Here is a 17,998-nt window from a genome sequence, read left to right as displayed (position 1 = left end):
TTGGGGACGGAAAGGGCTGGACGTCCATCCTTTTCCTGAAATCATGTATCCATGGCTTTGTCCCACCTTCCACCAAAAATCTTCCTGCCACTCCCTCTACCTTCCCTATTTTTTGGGAGATGCTTGTCTCTAGCTTTTAGTTTACAGGCAAGTCCAGGACTGTTTGGAGACTTCCAGCTGTTAATCTCAGAAGGGGGTGTGTTGGAGTAAGAGTCCTGAGTGGCAGGAAGGGTGATGGGTATATGACAGGAACAGGGAGGGCAGGGAGGGAGTACAAAGTACTTTGTGGTTTTCTTCTCTTCTGAGAAAGCAGGAGACATGCCTTTTGGCTTCCTGAGAATACTGGGGAGCTCTTGGCAATGGAATTGGACATTCTTATAGCCAATTCCAACTTAGTTCAGGAGTTTATATGGTAGCTGAGGCAGTCCTGACATGGGGCAGAAATGCACATGCTCCCTGGTGACCAGCATCACTGGTGCTTGCTAGTTTGGGCCCATTAGGTCAGTTAGTTGGAGCATGCATCTGTCCATCTGTCCACTTAGCACCTTTTGAGCATGTATAGCACACCAAGCACTGGGCTAAGGACTAGGTATCCAGGGATCTAAGGTATGTCCCTGCCTTCAAAGAATGCAGCCTTGCGTGGATACTAGACCACAGATACTTACAAACTGTGTGGTAAGTGCTAGGAAAGAGGTGGAAGAACAGAGAAGGTTTCCTGGAGAAGGCGATAGCTGAGCTGAGTTTTTAAGCATAGATAGGACTTAGCCAGTCAAAGAAGGGAGAAAGCCATTCCAGGAAGAAGAAAAGACTCCAAGAAAGTGCATGTCTGTAGTTCAGTATGGTTGGGCTAGGAGGAGAGGAGAGGAGGAGGAGGAGAAATGGCAGAAAAGAAAGTGGTAATGATGAGATGGAAGAGGTGGACAGGAACTGGATCGCAAAGGGCCTGTGAGACATGCTAAGTAAGACTTCCAGTTATGAAGCCAGAGGGGAGGCACAGCAGGGGCTGGAGGTGGGGGCGTGTGTGGAGTGTTCAAGCTCCTCAGAGCAACACAGAAGGTACCACGTGCTTGGCCGAGATGGGCGGCCTGCCTCTGAGCTTATGTGGCTCACCAAGGAGAGGGAGCTGGTCTCCTAACGTCTCCCTTCAGGCAGAGCTGTTGTCAGGAAGGCAAGGAATGCCACCAGGAGGACAGGCCCAGACCCTAGGTTCCGTACGAGGGCCCATGCATGGCCACCTCAGCAATCAGCAGGACCACAGGGTATGTATTTAGGGTAGGGGTCTAGGACTCCAAGCATAGCTGTCAATGAATTTTGCATTCTGAGGCAGACAAAGGCAGCCATTCTTGAAAACCCAATTTTATTTCTTTTCTTTTAAAATTAATATTATTATTATTTTTACATTCTATGATGTTGCAGACATGGACAGTTGGGAGGGAGAGGGAGAGGGAAAAGGGGAAGGAAATGGGATGGAAGAAGGAGGGAGGAGGAGGGCGGGATTGAGGCCTGTGGCACCCCCACATTCCCACAGGGGAGACTGGGGGGCTTCCAGCAGTGTCTTGGTCATTGCCAGGCCAGTTGCAGATGTCAGGGGGGTGTGGAAAAGCCCTCGCCCCCCACCACACCTGCTTGGGAGAGCCTGGGGTACTTCCTGCAGTGGCTTGGTGGTCATCGCTGGGCTGGATGCATGAGTCAGGCAGGCATGGCTGAGGCCTGAAGCCCCCCACCGCACCAGCTCGGGAGAGCCCGGGGCACTTCCTGCGGCTGCTCAGTGGTCATTGCTGGGCTGGTAGCAGGTGTTGAGGACCCGATTTTATTTCATATCAGAGTGAGTGCACACAATAGCCAAGATGAGGAAACAACCTAAATGTCTATCCATGGGTGATTAGATAAAGTGTGGTATACACATACAGTGGAATGTTATTCAGTCCTAAAAAAAGAAGGAAAACCTGTCATATTGAGGACATTATGCTAAGTGAAATAAGCCAGTCGCAGAAAGACAAACACTGCACGATTCCACTTTCATGAGGAATCTGAAATGGTAAAAGTCATAGAAGCAGAGAGCAGAATGGTGGTTGCCAGGGGCTGGGGAGAGGGGAGCAGGGAGTTGCTACCAATGGGCAGCAAGTGTCAGTCAAGCAAGATGAAGTTCTGGGCACCTGTGGTGCAGCGTTGTCCTTGTAGTCAACAGTGCTGTATTATACACTGAAAAATTTGAGAGTAGATCTCATGTTAAGTGTTCTTATCACAATGAAATAAAATTAAAAAAAAGAAAGGAAAGGGCAAATAAAGAAAGAAAAAAGGCGAGTGCTGTAGAAGCCACTCTTGGAAACTGCTCGTCTGGGGCGCTTGCTCTTAGCACCCCAAGGTCCTGTGTGCTCGGAAGCTGGTTTCTGGCTGTGGCTCTGTTTCTGCTCACCCTGGGGATGGAGGCCAGGCCTCGTCCAGGAGGAGCACAGCACTAAATCTGAGAAAGATGGAGACAGGGTCTGACAGGCCCGCAGATGGGAACTGCTCGAGGCAGCCCGCCGTGCTCAGCAATTCAGTATCTAGGACTGCATGCACATTTCCAAGAGGGGATGGGGTGAGTTTCGAAAAGGCACATTCAGTAGTGTATGGCTTTATGTTGTTTATGCTTATAATATGGAAAAATGCCTGATGCTTCATGCAAAAACACACACGAGATATTTATGTTTATTAGAAGAGAGGGAAAAAAGGAAAAAGGAGGAGGAATGGGCTTAAAAATTCCTGGTCTGGGTGCTTCCCTCCTTAATCCCCTGAAGGCTGCTGGCCCTGACCTGCCTGGCAGTTCTGCCTCCGACCTAAGGACACAAGACTTCAAGCTCCAGCTGCTTGCTTCCACTGGAGCCGCAGCCTTGAGCACCGCATGGTGCTGGCCACAGGCAGGGAGAGCACAGCTGAGCCCTGCTCCTGCGGGAGGTTAGGGTTGGTGCCCTCTCCTCAAATCACAGGTTGAAGGATTTTTACAGACAATAAAAACTAGGATGTTTATAATGTTTTCAATATCAGTGTGTCCTTAGGGAAGGGACCTTTTTTTTTTAAATCTTCTCTTTTAGGTATAATTTAGAGCTGGGAAAAGTTTTTAAAAAATATTCTTTCCAAAATGTGCTTTTTATTTTGAGCTCATATTAGCTTCACCATACTTGGTTTTGATGGGAATGAAAGGTTTGGACTACTTTTGGTAGTTATGTTACCTGGAGGCTGAACGATTAATCAAAAGACTGATAAGATGGACCAAGAAATAGTTTAGAAATCAAGAAAGGGGGTAGGGGGAAGGGGAAAGAGAGAGAGCAGCACGTGTACAGCGAGGTGGCTGGAGGGGGTTACCAGTCTCACTGGTGTAAAGCCCTCCCAGGTCTTCTGATTAGATTTAGCACAGCACTGACTCTTAGCTGCGCTGGGCCTGCAGCGCGGCCTGGCTGGCCTCTCGTCCTCCTTGCATACTCCTTTCCCTCCCACTGTTATGTTCTAGGTCGAGCTCGTGCCTGTCCCAGGACCTCCAAGCCAGCTGCTCCTTCAGCCTAGAATGTAATTCCCCATCTTCTGTGGCTGGCCCCTGCTTGTTCATTTAAATGTCACCTTCTCAGAGACCACCCACCCTAAAGCAGCTGCCCATTCACGCTCTGCCACAGCACCGCTTTTATCTCAGCCGAGCAGCTGATCACTCTGATATTTTGCTGGCTTCCTTCTGTGCTGCCTGTCTCACCCCACCCAACAAGAATTTAATTCTGTGAGAGAAGGAGCATTTTCTGTCTTTTTCACTGCTGTATTCCCAGAACTTAGAAAACTGCCTGGCACATAGTAGGTGCTCAATAATATGTGTCAAGTGAATAAACAGCTAGGAGGATGGGTGGATAGATGGATGGATCTCTAATATGATATACAGAGCGATGTCTTGATAAGATCTGTTTATCTGGCACACACCAGAGGGTCTACTGACTACTGCAAGACTAAATATAGGGCTGTATCTAGCCGTCAAGTTCACTGTGGCGCTTTTTTGTAACTGGGTCCTACAGCACCCTGGCCAGGCCCAAGGGACTTGGAGCACTGTGTGGACAGACCCTGGGCAGTCACTCCTCTTCTACGATGGAGGAACAGAGACACGGGGCAGCTAGAGATTGGATAGCACATCTGGAACAGGGCTGATGAAGAGAATTAGGAAATCCAGGCCTCCTAAGTATTGGCCTTGGCTTTGGAATTCAGGCAGAGTTGTGGTCGCAGGCACGAGGTTAAAGAAGCCATATCCAATCCCTCCTACATCCTCTCAGGGTCTGGCAATTAAAGCCGGACACCCGCTGAGGCCAGTGGGAAACAGTCTCCCTTGGGGACAGTGGGAAGAAGGAACTGGGAGGATGTCTGAGCAGTGCAGAAAAGAAGGTGTCCCCCCCTGCCCACCACCACCCAGCCCACCACCTGTCAGGCATGGAGGTTTTGGTTTGGCATCAACTCTCACATCTCAGCATGCCCCTGGTGTAAGCTCCATGCTGGGTTCTGGGGACATCTGAGGAAAAGGGCACAGTCCCTGGCCTGGAGGAGAGATATGTAACCATATGACTGCACTACAGAGTCAGTGTGGTAATGGAGGCTGATAAAGTGCTGCAGGGACTCAGGGAGGGCTTGTGAGGGAGGCTTTACATAGGAGCTGACACTTGGGCCACATCTTCCCTTACAGCTGGGAAAAAGCCCTGACCCAGACAGCAGCCCAGCAGCGGGGACATCCGAGGAGTGGGGTGTCAAGGAGGTGGGGCATGTGGAAGGGATTGTAAGAAGTCGTCTGGTTAAAGTTTGGGAGCAGGGTGTGGACCTGCAGGAGGTGAGGCTGGGACGTGGGAGTTATGTGGAGGGCAGCAGGGAGCCACAGTTTTGGGGGATCATCCTGATGGTGCTATGAAAGTGGGATTGGAGGGGACAAGGCAGTTGTCATTGTGAAGGGTGATGAGTGCTTGGACTGTAGGGGAAGGGAGGGGTGATTTACCAAAGCTTCCGTAGTGAAACCTATAGGGTTTCAAGACTTAGTCGCAGGGAGTAGAAGAGAGCGTCGTCTGCCCCTTCTCTGGCCTCTAGCCTGATGTAGTGGCAAAAAAGCAGTGCTGCCCAAGTCTAAAAATAGGCAAAGTAGACAGTAGAAGGAGGTATCTGTGGAAACATCTGTAGCCAGTATATGGGAAGGGGCGCCCTGCAAATATGTTAGGATAACAGCTGCTCTCAATGGACATTTGCTGGTTGATTGAGTTGTCCCCTTGGTTCCTCCCACTTGGGCTCCAGGAGGCAGCGCTCCCCTTAGATCTGCCTTCCCATGGCACTCATTAGCATTTTCAGTCCTAGAGGAAGATTTCTAAGATCCCAGCTGTCAGAGTCTTCTAGGGCAGGCCACCCCTCTCCTTGCTCCACCCCCCAAGGAAGGTCAACTTTTAAGGGAGTTGGGATGGGCTGTGTGAACTTCCTGGCCCTTCCTGTGGTCCCCCAAGGAGAGACCGGCTGTATTGTGGCTTCATCCTTCCTGCCCAGCGTGGTTGCCTGTTGATGGCTTTGCAAGGAAGAGGCTGGAATGTGGCTGACTTGGCATTTCCCAGCCCCACCCGCACAGCTGGTGGAGCCTGGACCCAACTCCAGATGGGGCTCAGTTGGTCTGCTTGGCTTGGCTGGTGTCTCCAGGCCGTCCCACCTTACCTTCTCTAAAACTGCTTAGGACAGCAGAACTGGGCCCAAGATCTTGGCCAGAGCAGGTTTCCTTGTGGTAAATGGGGCTGGCTCTCTAGCTGTGCATTGCAGCCAAGGCTGGCAGGGTGCAGGCTGTAGAAGCAAAACTGAAAGTGCTGCAGGAATGGGAAGCAGGTTTCCTTGTGGTAAATGGGGCTGGCTCTCTAGCTGTGCATTGCAGCCAAGGCTGGCGGGGTGCAGGCTGTAGAAGCAAAACTGAAAGTGCTGCAGGAATGGGAGGCCCCTTCACCTCTGAAATTGGGAGAAGGCTCAGTGGGGCCAGTTCAGGGAGGGACTCGGCTCCAGTGGGTTTTCTCTTCCCTGGAGGTGGGCGCCAACAGGAGAACCACTGCAAGAGCCCAGAGGCATGGCAGCATCAGTGCTGTATGAAGCACGGTCTTCCAAAACCTGGAATTTGGTATCTTTTGGGTGTGTCTTTCCACACCAACTCCAAGGAAACTTGGATATTCTACCTACCCAATGAGTCCTTTCATGCGAAGTAGAACTTCACCTATGGCGAGGTCCATAGAGTGGACCAGCAGTGCTGTTACAGTCATCGTAAGAGGCCATTGCACCTTCTAATTTGGGTCCCCAGCCCTTGTCTGATGAGCAGCTTTGAATCCTATAGTCCTGATCTCCAGTGGGTGTGTATGTGTGTATGTGTGAGAGAGAAGTGAGTCTGATGCCCATGTAAGCCCGGAGCTGGAAGTGCAAGTTGCAAGAGCTAAAGGGGTCCGTGGGGTATGGCTTTGAGGTCAGGTATAAATGTGGGGTGGGAGAAACTCTGGGGAAGGCTATCCTGCCCCACCCCTATCCAGCACTCTCCCAGGAAAAATCTCGGACTCTGCTCAGTTAACAGAGGCCTCTCATGTTTTCTCTCACACGTGCTCCCTGCTGGTTTGGCTATACCAGGACTCCCAATAGATCTCAGTCTTAACCAGAGCTCATATAAAGCATGGTAGGTGCCCTGCTGTCAACTCGCCTGCAACTTGAGGCTGTTGCCAAGCCAGAAACTTGATTTACAGAGTTTCAAATCAGATGCCTTCAATAGTTTTCTTTTTTCTATTTTGTTTTGTTATAAATATGGAATCTACTCCTAAACCCCTTCCAACTATTGTCTTTTGTCTCACTCCATCTTCTTCCAGAAGCAACTGCTTAGAAACATTCTTCTGGGGTCATGGCCAGAGTCTCCATCCCCCTTGACTAAGCACTTTTTACCTGAGTCCATGGACTTTGGATGGGCATTAGGGAGTCCGTTAATCCCATAAAATCTGCAGACTTCTGTGTGTGGTGCATTTTTCTAGAGAGAAGGTCTATAGCTTTGTTTAGTTTCTCAGATGGGTCTGTGATTCCCCATGGACCCAAAGCTAAGAATTTCTTGCTATAAATGCACTTGGAGTTTGACCTGGCCAACGTTCTGGGTTCCAAAATATGACCCTTGCACTGTCCAGCTTCACACGTAGAACTGGGCCTCTGCTGCTTAGGGGGCATTTCTGGGAGTCAAAGGAGTTCAGAAGCTGGCTGGGAAAAAGGGAGGGCGGCGGCAGGACCCTCAGGCCCCACAGGGCAAGCTATGGATGTGGCAGTGTTACAGGGAGCCCAGAGGCACTGCGTGACAGGCTCTGGGACCTCTCCCAAGGAGGGTGTGTGCATGTCTCAGCCTAGCTGCTCACCTGGGGCACGGCTGTGGTGAAGGCGGCAATGGAAGTTGTGGCTGCTCTGTGTTGTGAGGTCCTGATGGGAGTGAAAAGAGCAGAAATGTGGGGGCAGGGAGGGAGAGGCAGATAGGAAGCAGGGAAAAGGGAGCTGGAGCCAGAGGAGGACCACTCTGTGGCATTAGAGTTCTTGCTGCAAAATAGCCCAGAGGAAGGTGGGGAGCTCTATCAATGGAGCCGCTGAAAGCTGGGCTGCAGGGAGCCCAGGAAGGGGAGTGAGTTTGCTGGCTTATTCATAGGGGAGGGGTCAGAGATGGTCCCCTCCCTTCTGGAAAACTCAGCAAACCCAAGAGAAGAGAGAGGGCACTGGCAAGTGCCTTGAATCTTTTTCTTACCAGGTACAGCTTCAGAATGTGCTGGCAGGCTCTGATCTCCTGGTCTAGGATCCCTGTGTGACAGTGAGCCCCTCCGCCCCAGCTCCTGACCCATGGTGGTCATGTACTCTCTCCCAGTGCCCTGCACACTAACTTTTTGAATGTATGGGATGCCCACCCTCAACCTTATTCCTCTTCCCAAGGGACATTGCCCAGGAATTTGAACACAAGGGCCTAGACCACATTCACTCAGTGCAAAGCCCTGGGGACAGGAGTCACGGGACTGATGGGACTCCATTCTTCTGACCAGGAATCTCAGTCATCCTCTCTGGAATAGACCCATCATGGGCTTTAAAAATTGTAAATATTTGTTTTCACCCTAACTCAGTTTTGGAAAAAAATGGGAAATAAAGAGAGTGGGCAGGCAGGCCATTGCATGCAGTTAGTTACACAGGTAGACATTGGTCTTACAACTTACGGTCACCACAGATATGTGGGCTGTGCTAGACGTGGCCACTACTGTGCCTCTGGACACCAGGGAGTGTTCTGGGTGACTCTAGTCCAGAGTTTCTTAGCAGAATCGCCTAGGGGTGCTGGTTAACATGTGGTTTCCTTACGGTCACCACAGATATGTGGGCTGTGCTAGACGTGGCCACTACTGTGCCTCTGGACACGAGGGAGTGTTCTGGGTGACTCTAGTCCAGAGTTTCTTAGCAGAATCGCCTAGGGGTGCTGGTTAACATGTGGTTTCTGGGCCCACCCCAGACCTCTGGACTGAAAACCACAGGCTGGATAGACTCGCCCCTAGTAGGTTGGAATTTGCAGTTTCAGAATCTCTGCTTATTTCTTCTCAATTGCCTTTTTTTCTTAATTCCTACTGCACTTGGTACCCAACAGTAATGGACTGTGAGGATGTCACACTTCACATTTAATTGTCACTGCTTGTTTCACGTTCTGGCTCTGTCTCACAGAGACAGTGAGCAGCTTGAGGCTGGGTAGCCCTCTTCTGTGGATGCCCTCCCAGGACCTGTCTCACCCTGGATGTGGTGGGAACTGAGAGCACCCTTTCCCACAGTCATGTCCATCTGAGCATGCATGGTTATGTGTGAACGGCAGCTTGTCTGGCAGTGAGCATAGGCCAGGAGAAGGACAATTTGGATTCCAGCTGTGGTTTACTCAGGCGAATCAAGTCTGGCCAGGGTGTCTCCAGCGCCTCCTTTGTACAAGAACATTCCCAGCTATGGTAGAGTGTGAGGCATGTTCCAGTAATGAGGATCACCACTTGGGGAGCACTGAGAAAAGAATTGTCCAATCTCCAGACTCATGTTGGAAGGGATGGTCTGATGCTTCCGCAGGCTGGGCAGCTCCGGGAGGCCTTGGATTTGGAGGAGCCATTTCTCCTGACCATTGGCAGCCACATGAGTGCCCTGGCATCTGGCCATCTGGCAGAGAATCACGGGGGGCTGATGGTTCCTGCAGGATCCTGAGTGTTGTTCTCTGGGGTGGGGGTGTCTGTCCGTGACCCAGGTTCTCAGAGCCAGACCCCAGCCACACCCTGGAGGAGAGAGTGGTGCACTGGTACTTCAGCCAGCTGGACAGCAACGGCAGCAGCGACATTAACAAGCGGGAGATGAAGCCCTTCAAGCGCTACGTGAAGAAGAAAGCCAAGCCCAAGAAGTGTGCCCGGCGGTTCACCGACTACTGTGACCTGAACAAGGACAAGGTCATCTCACTGCCCGAGCTGAAGGGCTGCCTGGGTGTTAGCAAAGAAGGTGAGTGCTCTGCCCTGTGCCTCTGGCCTTTTGGTACTTGCTCCACCCAGGCCCAGGGGTCAAGTGCTCTCCCAACAAGTGAGATCCCAGGTAGTCATTTATTCAACAACTGTTGACTGGGAGTGTGCTGTGCTGCATGCCAGATGCCGGGCAGGTGGTGGAACCGACCATCCTTATGCAGTCTGCCAGGAGATGGATATGAAATAAGTACTCACACGAACTGTGATAAGTGCTGTGAGAACGTGTGAATTAGGGGAGGCTGGGCTGCAGTAATGAGCAGACCCACATGTCTCATGACTCAACACAGTGGAAAAATTTTGTATTGCCCATTCAGCATGGTTCCAGGTTGTGATGTGTGTGTGTGTGTACGCGCATGCATGCACGTATGTGGGGGAAGGAGTAGGGGTGGGGCTTGCTCTATGTAGTCATTCTGGGATCCAGGCTGAGAGTGACCCTACCATCTTCATCACGTGGCTTCCCAGGTCACCCTGGGGGTCATCTCCATTCCCAGGCAACCAGGTGGAGTAAACACAGAGCAGTGCATGAGAGGGAGATTATAGGCCAATCCTGGAAATGACACACATGACTTCTCATATGTCACTGTCCGGAACTCAGTCACTAACCCATACCCAACTGTAGGGAGGCTGGGACTCTGTGAAGAGGAGGAGAGCATGGATTTTGGTGAACACCTAATAGCCTCTGTCACAGCAGAGCAAGTGCAGAGTATTATACGACTCATGTAGGAACACCTAGATCACTAAGGGCAGATGGCCTTGGAAAAGTTTGTGAAGGAAGTGACAGCTAAGCCGGGGCTCAGCAGACCGTGGCCCACATTCCCAATCTGGTCCACAGCCTGTGAGCTAAGAATGGTTTTTGCATCTTCAAAGGGCTGTCATTATTTTTTTTTTATGAAGAAGAAATGTATTCAACAGGGACTGTACATGGTCCCTCAAGTCTAAAATATTTACTGTTTAGTCATTTGCAGATCAATTTGCCAATCCCTAGCCTAAACCAACACCCGAGGCATGAGCAGGAGACAGCCAAGCAGAGAGGTCAGGGGAGCGAAGCGTGTTCTAGCCTGTTTCAGAGGAACTGGAAGACATTACTGTGGCTGAAGTGCATATTTTAAGGGGGTGATGGGGGGCAGTAAGATAGGGTTGGAGAGCCTTTTAATCCAGGTGAAAGAGTTTAGACTTTACAAGGCAGTGGAAAGCTGTTCCAGGGTTTCAGTCGGAGAAATGGTAGGGTCACTTTTGCTTAAACAATGGTTCTGGCTGCATTGTGGGAAATGGACTGGAGATGAGCAAGACTGAGTCACCCAGTCGCAGGCTTGCCATAGTCCAGGCGAGAGGGATGGAGGCCGAGCTATGAGAAACAAAAGCACAGGGGGATGCAGAGAACTGGGCGGTTGGTGACTGAGCGGACACAGAGACAAAGGTGGGTTTGGGCAACTGGAGGGTGGCACGTTCACTGAGATGGGCAGTGTAGAAGGAAGAGCAGAGCAGGCGCAGGGGGCAGGGGGACCACACACATTTACACACACACGTGCGGAGACACAGGCGCAGACACGTCGAGTTGGAGGTGCCTGAAGCATTAGTGGATCTGAAGGGCAGCTGAAGGGTCTGGGCTGAAGATATGGATTTGGGCGATGCTGACTTACTTGAAACGGAAGCTTTGGAAAAGCCCAGATTACCTAGGGAGAGGGCATGAGAAGCGTAAGAAGACAAAGGGCTTTTTCCTTGTTCCTCTGCTGTCAGCGCAAACCCAAAGATGGCATGAGAAGCCACAGGGAACCCAGCCTTGGGACCTGCCCCCGTAGCTGGGTTCTGGCCCTGGTTCTGAGGCCGAGTGTGACTCTGGGTGAGTCACCTCCTCACTCTGGGATGCCTGTCGGAGGGGGATGCCTCTCTGTGTTCTCTCTACTCTGAGGACACAGCACAATGTCATGGTCCCAACCCTGCCTCTGCCGTGGACTAGCTTTTACCATATGCAGTTCAAATTACCCAACCATTGTGATTCTAGTTTCTTTATCTATAAAATGGGAATAATTGTAGTGTCCGCCTCATAGGGCTGTTGTGCTGATTAAATGGGACAGTGAGTGAAAGCATTTATCACAGTGTCTGAGACACTGAAAGAACTCCGTAGAAGTTCAGTATTCCTATTCTTCATAAGATCATTGCCTCTCTCGGTAGCCCTTACCACACCGTGTTGTGATTTACTTTTCTGATCTCCTTGAAGCCACGGACTCTGTCTTCTCAATCCCTAACCTCTCGTACAGTACATGGCACCTAGTTCATTAAGTCCTTGTCAAGTGAATGAGTGAATGAATGACTGGATGGGGGTAATCCTGTGGCAGTGTCATGCTCTGACACAGTTGGGATCTGCTCATTTCGCACAGCACAGGCAGTGGGCCAATATTGGAAAGAAACCATCCAGTTGTTAGTGTGGGCTCCAGACCCACCCGGGAGCACTACTGTGCTGAGTGGGGCAGGAGTCACAGAGGTCTGCACCCACCCTGACCTTGGTTCCTTCCTGTGCTGGTGGTTCTGGTCTGCACAGCACACAGAACCAAGGGAGGGCCAAGGGTGGTGACGTCAGGTCCACAGAGCTCAGGGTGCCTTCCTAACCGTCCTCTGAAGTCTCGGGCACCAGGTGTCTGCCAATCCCAGCTGATGCACAGGATCTGAAGGAAGTGTCCAGGGAAAACTGTGAGCTGGAGTGCTTAGGGAGCACTGGTCATCTGGATGTTCTTCCTCAACCCAGACTCAGCTGGGCACGGGTTTCAGTTTCAAGTTAGCATCATGGCTTTGGCCCACAGAGGCCCCTAGAGTGCTTTGGAATGCCATTGTTATCTTTCTTGGCCCTCCCTACCCTCGTGACTAGGGAGACCGAGAGCTTTGGGATTACTGTTGATCCCTGAACACACTGCCTGGTTGCAAGTCTGGCTGGAGCACCTGTGTCTGTGCACGTGTCTGTATATGTAAATGATTGATTGTCTGTGTGAGCACGAGCACACACACCTGTCTGTGTCTCTGCGTGCCTGGTGTGTGCATGTGCACACAAGCGTGTATGTCTGTAATATGTCTTTAAGCAATCTATGTGTGCATATCTGTACATACGTGTGCGTGCATTATGTGTATGTCTGTGTGTGTCTTTACATGTGTCTGTGCATGTGTGTGTGGTGAAGTAAGGGAGAGTGGAGCGTTGAGATAAAGGGAAGAGGCTGTCTAAGATTAATCAATGGGGTGGGGTGGAGTGGGCAGGAATAGATGCTACTGGGGGCAGGGCACCACCCACAATCTGAGGATGGACCACTGTAAGCCCACAGTTTCCAGGCAGGTGGTGCCCACAGGAGAGTGGACCACTATGGAGAGGCCTAGGAGACCCGTGGGGGACCAAGATCTAGGTGCAGGTGGGGCTGTAGGTGAGAGCAGAGGCCCTGACGTCAGACGGACCTGGCTTTTAATCCCACCTCTGCCACTTACTAGCTCTGTGATCTGTGGTAAGTTACCTAAACTCTCTGAGCCTCAGTTTCCTCATCTGCAAAATGGAGATGATAGTGCCTACCTCATAGATTTGGTGCGAGCATTTCACAAGATAATGCGTGGGAAGAACTTAGCACAGTACTGGTGCATAGTGAAGGCACAGAAGAAAGGAGTAGTAGTAGAGGAGCCCCCACGGGCTGGAGACCTGACCGGCAGCCCCCTGCATCCCTCTGCTCTGCGGGCGGCAGAAGAGCCACGTGGGCAGATGGTTTGTATCCGCTCCAGGGAACGAGCCAGTGCGCTGGTCAGCTGGTATCACGTGGTGCCCTCTGGTGGGCTGAGAGAGGCTTGCATGCTGCGGGGGCAGAAGGGGTGGGGGTGTATGTGGAGCTTGGGGATGAGTATAGTTTTGGGTCTGAGGCACCAAATTTTTGGAAATGCCACATGAACACAGCTAATTTTACCAACGAGACTCCTCACTGGAGAGCTGAATTCTCTGCAAAGCATGAAAAAGTCAGACATTCTGAGTGCTGGGGCCTCTTTCTTAACTGGCCTTTCAAATTTATAAAGCACCTTCATCGGTATTATTGTTACCATTCTGCAAGGAAGGCTGGGTGAGGACCAGTGCCTCCATTTTCCAGAAATGCCAACTCTTCCTTCAGCTTGTCTGGGGATGCCCCTGCACTGGGTTCAGGCTCTTTCTCCCCGTCCTCCCTGGTGGTCAGAGCATAGTTCTGGAGGCAGATGGCTGGGTCTGGATTTGCTTCACCATCTGAAAGCTGTGCCATTCTGGGCAGATCATTTGGCATCTCCAAGCCTCAGTTTCACCATCATAAAATGGGGGTAATTTTTATCACCCTCCTGTGAAGTTGCTCTGAGGATTCAGTGATAGGAGTCAGGTAATGGGAGCAGCACGTAAGCCTCTGTGAAAAGTGTTTGGCCACCACTGGCCGCACATCTTGTTCCCTAGGCCTCGGCTTGCTGGGCAGGACGCTGTAGGCTCCCCTTCACGTGTGTAGATAGATCTTTCTGCTCACCACTGACAGAAGCAGCTGCAGCAGGGAGCAGAGGAAGGTTGGGGTTTGAAGCCAAGCAGCCTGGCTCTGCCGCTTCCACCTGCCCGCATTGGGCCTGCCACTCGATCTTCTGAGTTTCGTCCTCATCTGTAAAGCTGGATATACCTATATCTACTCCGTGTCCACCCCACCTGGCATTCTACCTCTCTCTCTCAGGTTTTAAGGAATGTTGGCATCACCAGGGGGGTGTCGAGCTGTGGGCTCACATGGCCAACAGGTGGGCTTGGACTCCACAGCACTTTATACTCCTCAGAGCCCTCCCTCCTCCTCCATGAATTCAGTCGGTCCTCCAGGCAACCCTGTGAGGGAGGCAGAGAGAGGCTGCCTGGCTGTGGTCCTCATGCCCACCCTAGAGACCGACCCAGAGAGGTTCAGAGGCAGGCACAGTCTCACAGCTTCCAAAGGTCCCATGGAGCCAGTCCAGCTTTTGGTGTGTTTGTCCCTAGTTCCCTGCTCCTCCTTCAGGAGACTTGGGCCCTGCAGGAGCAGGCATGGCCCATCTCCAGAATTGCTCAGCACCCTAGGAGGAGTGGGTGTTAGCAGAATGAGCCTTGGACCCTGTGTGAGTCACTCAGCTGCTCTGGGCCTCTGCTTCCAGATTTGTCAAGGGGCTGGACCAGATGATGGCTAAGATTCCTTCTACCTCTGACATTCTGTGACTTGGAGAACCAGGACCCAAGAAGGTTATGCAAATGTCCATCAGCACCAAAATGCTTCTTAGAGAATAGCTGAGGGGATTCCAAAGAGGCATCCCAGCAGTGGCCTGGCCCTAGGGAAAAGGGACTTGGTCTGAAGGTGTTGGCCAGCAACGGTTTCACCCAGGCAGAACAGGGGTACAGACACCCACAGGACCAGAAGCATGGCCACGCAGCTTCTGGCTCTTTTCCAAGCCCATTCTTCATTCTGGGGTTTAGAGGAGACAGGAACCCACGTACAGAAGCTCTACCAGTTCCCTGGGTCAAGGCCACTTGGGTGTCATATGTTCCTATTTGTTGCAGGTGATAGCCCTGGCAGCTTCCCCCAGGGAAAACGAGCAGGTGCAAACCCAGTAAGTTGTCTTTTTTCTGGGCTCCCCACTTTCCTCTATGGACCCTCTAATGAAGCTTTGATAGTGCAGCAGGGATGAAGGGATTGGCCAAGTTATTGAGGCTCCCATTCTTAATTTTTTTGCTGAAGACATAAGAGAAAGATTGGGTTCATGTAAGAGGATCCTGCCATCTCCACCTAAAAACAAACATCTGCCATTTCTGCCGCAGACCCAGGCTGAAAGGCTGGCATCTGGGAGTAGGATGATTTATGCGGAGTCCACACCCCCCAACCTGTGCTTACTAGGCAAAGCCGAGTTCTCTGGAATGCCAAACTAATTTCACTTGCCATTGTGGTGCCTCAGAGTAGCAAAGGACGGGCTGGTAAAAAGTGCTTATCTGCAAGTCTATCTACCTGCGCCCCACCCAGCCCATATCTACCAGCAGGTGGAAGAGGCTGCAGTTGTGGGGAAATTGACATATGTAGTTGGATTTCTTATAAACCCAATTGTAACTTCTTGCTTACACCCCCACTTGTATTTGTACTCTCTTTCCCCGTCAGTAGGACGCCTCGTCTAAGGAGCAGAAAATCAAAGGGCAAGTGAAGAGTCCAGGGAGACAGGACGGACCATCAGACACCCAACCTTCAGCGTTGCCCACTGCCCAGCCACATCCCATGTAACATACGTGGTGCCCACCATGTTTGCACTTTTAATAACTGTTATTTGCGTGTTTTGTTTCTGATTTCATTTTTAAACGCCGATATCTCATACCACAGTGGGAAAAGAAAAGGGAAGAAAGACTGTGTATTCGCTCATTGTAAGTTTTTGGATCTGCTACTGACAACTTTTAGTTTTTTGGGGGAGGGAGGAGAGGGTGTTGTTGGGACTGAGAAGAAAGAGATTTATATACTGTATATAAATATATATGTAAATTGTACAGTTCTTTTGTACAGGCATTGGCATTGCTGTTTGTGTATTCGCCTCCTGCTCCCTGCTGTGGGTTGTGGGTACTCTGGACGCATGGTCCAGCTTCTAGAACCCAGGATTCTACCCCCAGTCCACTGGGATTCCATCTGGAGACTGAGTCCTGTGCATATATGGATGAGAGCTCTGCGATTGTGTTGCAGCCTTCATCGGTTCTTTCCTGGTGGGAGACGGGTGCTGCCCTGTGTCATTAGCTGTCCAGGTTGGCAGGTCACTTGGCCCTTGGCCTCTTGAGGGGGGTTGGGTTAGGGAGAGAGGGGAGCTGCCCCTGGAGGGGAGGAGCATCCAGCCAGCACAGGCACCAGTTCTCGCCTGGCTCGTGTGTTCCTGCTCCCCAGACCCCAGGGGACCCAGTGTCTTAGTGAGCCATGGAGCAAATTAGCACAGGGATTTGCATTAGGCCCGTTTAAACATTTTCATTCATGTTTAGCATCTACTCTGTGTAAAGCATGGGAGTGGAAAGAGAAGAAAAAGACACCCAGTAGGGCCTTTCCTCTGGACGTTTAATGTCTAAGCAGTGCAGCGAAGAGGACAGCCAGCCCACACTGAGTGCAGCGCCCGCAGGAGAACTTCTCACCACCAGGGAGACCCCTTGTTCATAGCTCTCTCTCAGCCCGGGCTCATGCTGGGCAAAACTCTGCTGTCCTCAGTCTCCCACTGCCGGCCTTGGAGGTCATCACAAGCCCAAGGGAGGAGTTGGGTCAGTCACCTTGTTGGTGCCTCAACAGTTGTTCTATTGTGTGTTTTTAAACCCTATACTGAAGTTCCTCCTGTTCCCTCAAATTTTCTTCTGGGCTTCCAGGCGTTAGGCCCATTTCACAAGTAAACCTGATCTTGGGTCTCCTACTTCTGCCTCCCCCAGAAGGGCAGGGAGGATAACCCAGCTAGAAGGGAATCCAGGCCTAGCTTTCCACAGACGCTTTAGAGCTGCCAGGTCTTCGGGGTGGATGCGCAGCTCCCTCTGCCCAGGTGACGTGCCCATTCAGACGGCCTTCAGATGGGGCAGCGCGTGGCACTTAGCACCCCTTGCCATAGCAGCCACGGTGGCAGCATGGGGGGTTGGGTAGCCCGGCACTGGTACCCTCACAGGATGGCTCTTGGAAATCTGGCCTCATCTCATATTCCATCCCAGTGTCCCCGTAAGCGCATCCACCTCGGGTCTGGGAGGTGTTGGCACCATAAATGCTGCCCCAGCTGGAGGAGCACGGCCTTCTCAGCACATGGTCTGATGGGGTCTTGGGCTAGAGAAAGTTGCTGCTGTCCTGGAGAAAGTCCTAGAGGTTGTGTCAGGGATGACTGATGCCCCATCCCGACATGGCAGGGTGGGAGAAGGGAAGCCTTCTCCCGTTAGTCTTGACTAGAAAATTCAGCATGCTGGAGCTGGGTGGACCTTGCGGGAGACCTGGCCCCATTTTCTGGCCTGGAGGAAGCGTGTTCACATGGAGAAGGTGCCCCTTGCAGAAGTTCAGAATCTCCCCCGGGCATCTTCTTTCTCACATATGTGTGTAGGCTGTGTTGTGTGGTTTTCCTTTGGGAGGGAGGGAGGGAAAGTATTTGTAGCTTGTTTTATAAAAAATAAAAATGGGTAAACCTTGGTGGCTGTTGCTTCTTTCTTTCGGTGGCTTCCTCTGATGGAAAGGCTTCATTTCCTAGAAGGTTTAGTCATTTTCCCTGGCCTTAGGGCTCTCCACTCTGCTCCTAGGAAGTCCGAGTTGCTGTTCATGGCAGATCTAGCAGGGAACCCAGAAGTGGCCACCAGGTGGTGCTGCATTTTGTGTGAGGACACGGCTGACACTTTTGACCCTTGCCTGCAGTGTTTGTGCGCTCTCTGTAGTTCTCCTTCTTACCCCCCCCATACAGCTGCCCCACAGACCCCCATCCCTGATCCCTGCCCCCCAAACCATCAC

General features: G+C 51.5%; 1 protein-coding gene across 1 annotated transcript in view; it reads left to right on the top strand.

The window, feature by feature from the left end:
- LOC103604638 (SPARC-related modular calcium-binding protein 1-like) overlaps positions 1-16,061 on the top strand; it is a 27,782-nt gene extending 11,721 nt beyond the window's left edge. The window contains exons 5-7 of the mRNA XM_008589216.1: positions 9,275-9,519; positions 15,079-15,128; positions 15,671-16,061. Of these exons, the coding sequence (XP_008587438.1) occupies positions 9,275-9,519; positions 15,079-15,128; positions 15,671-15,787 (412 nt within the window). The 3' untranslated portion in view covers positions 15,788-16,061. The remainder of the gene's footprint in view (positions 1-9,274; positions 9,520-15,078; positions 15,129-15,670) is intronic.
- The last annotated feature ends 1,937 nt before the right edge of the window (positions 16,062-17,998 follow it).

Source organism: Galeopterus variegatus, unplaced genomic scaffold (genome assembly GCF_000696425.1).
Source record: "Galeopterus variegatus unplaced genomic scaffold, G_variegatus-3.0.2 Scaffold5297, whole genome shotgun sequence".
Lineage (NCBI taxonomy): Eukaryota > Metazoa > Chordata > Mammalia > Dermoptera > Cynocephalidae > Galeopterus > Galeopterus variegatus.
Note: the sequence above shows the minus strand (reverse complement) of the source record. Positions and strands in the feature narration are given on the sequence as shown.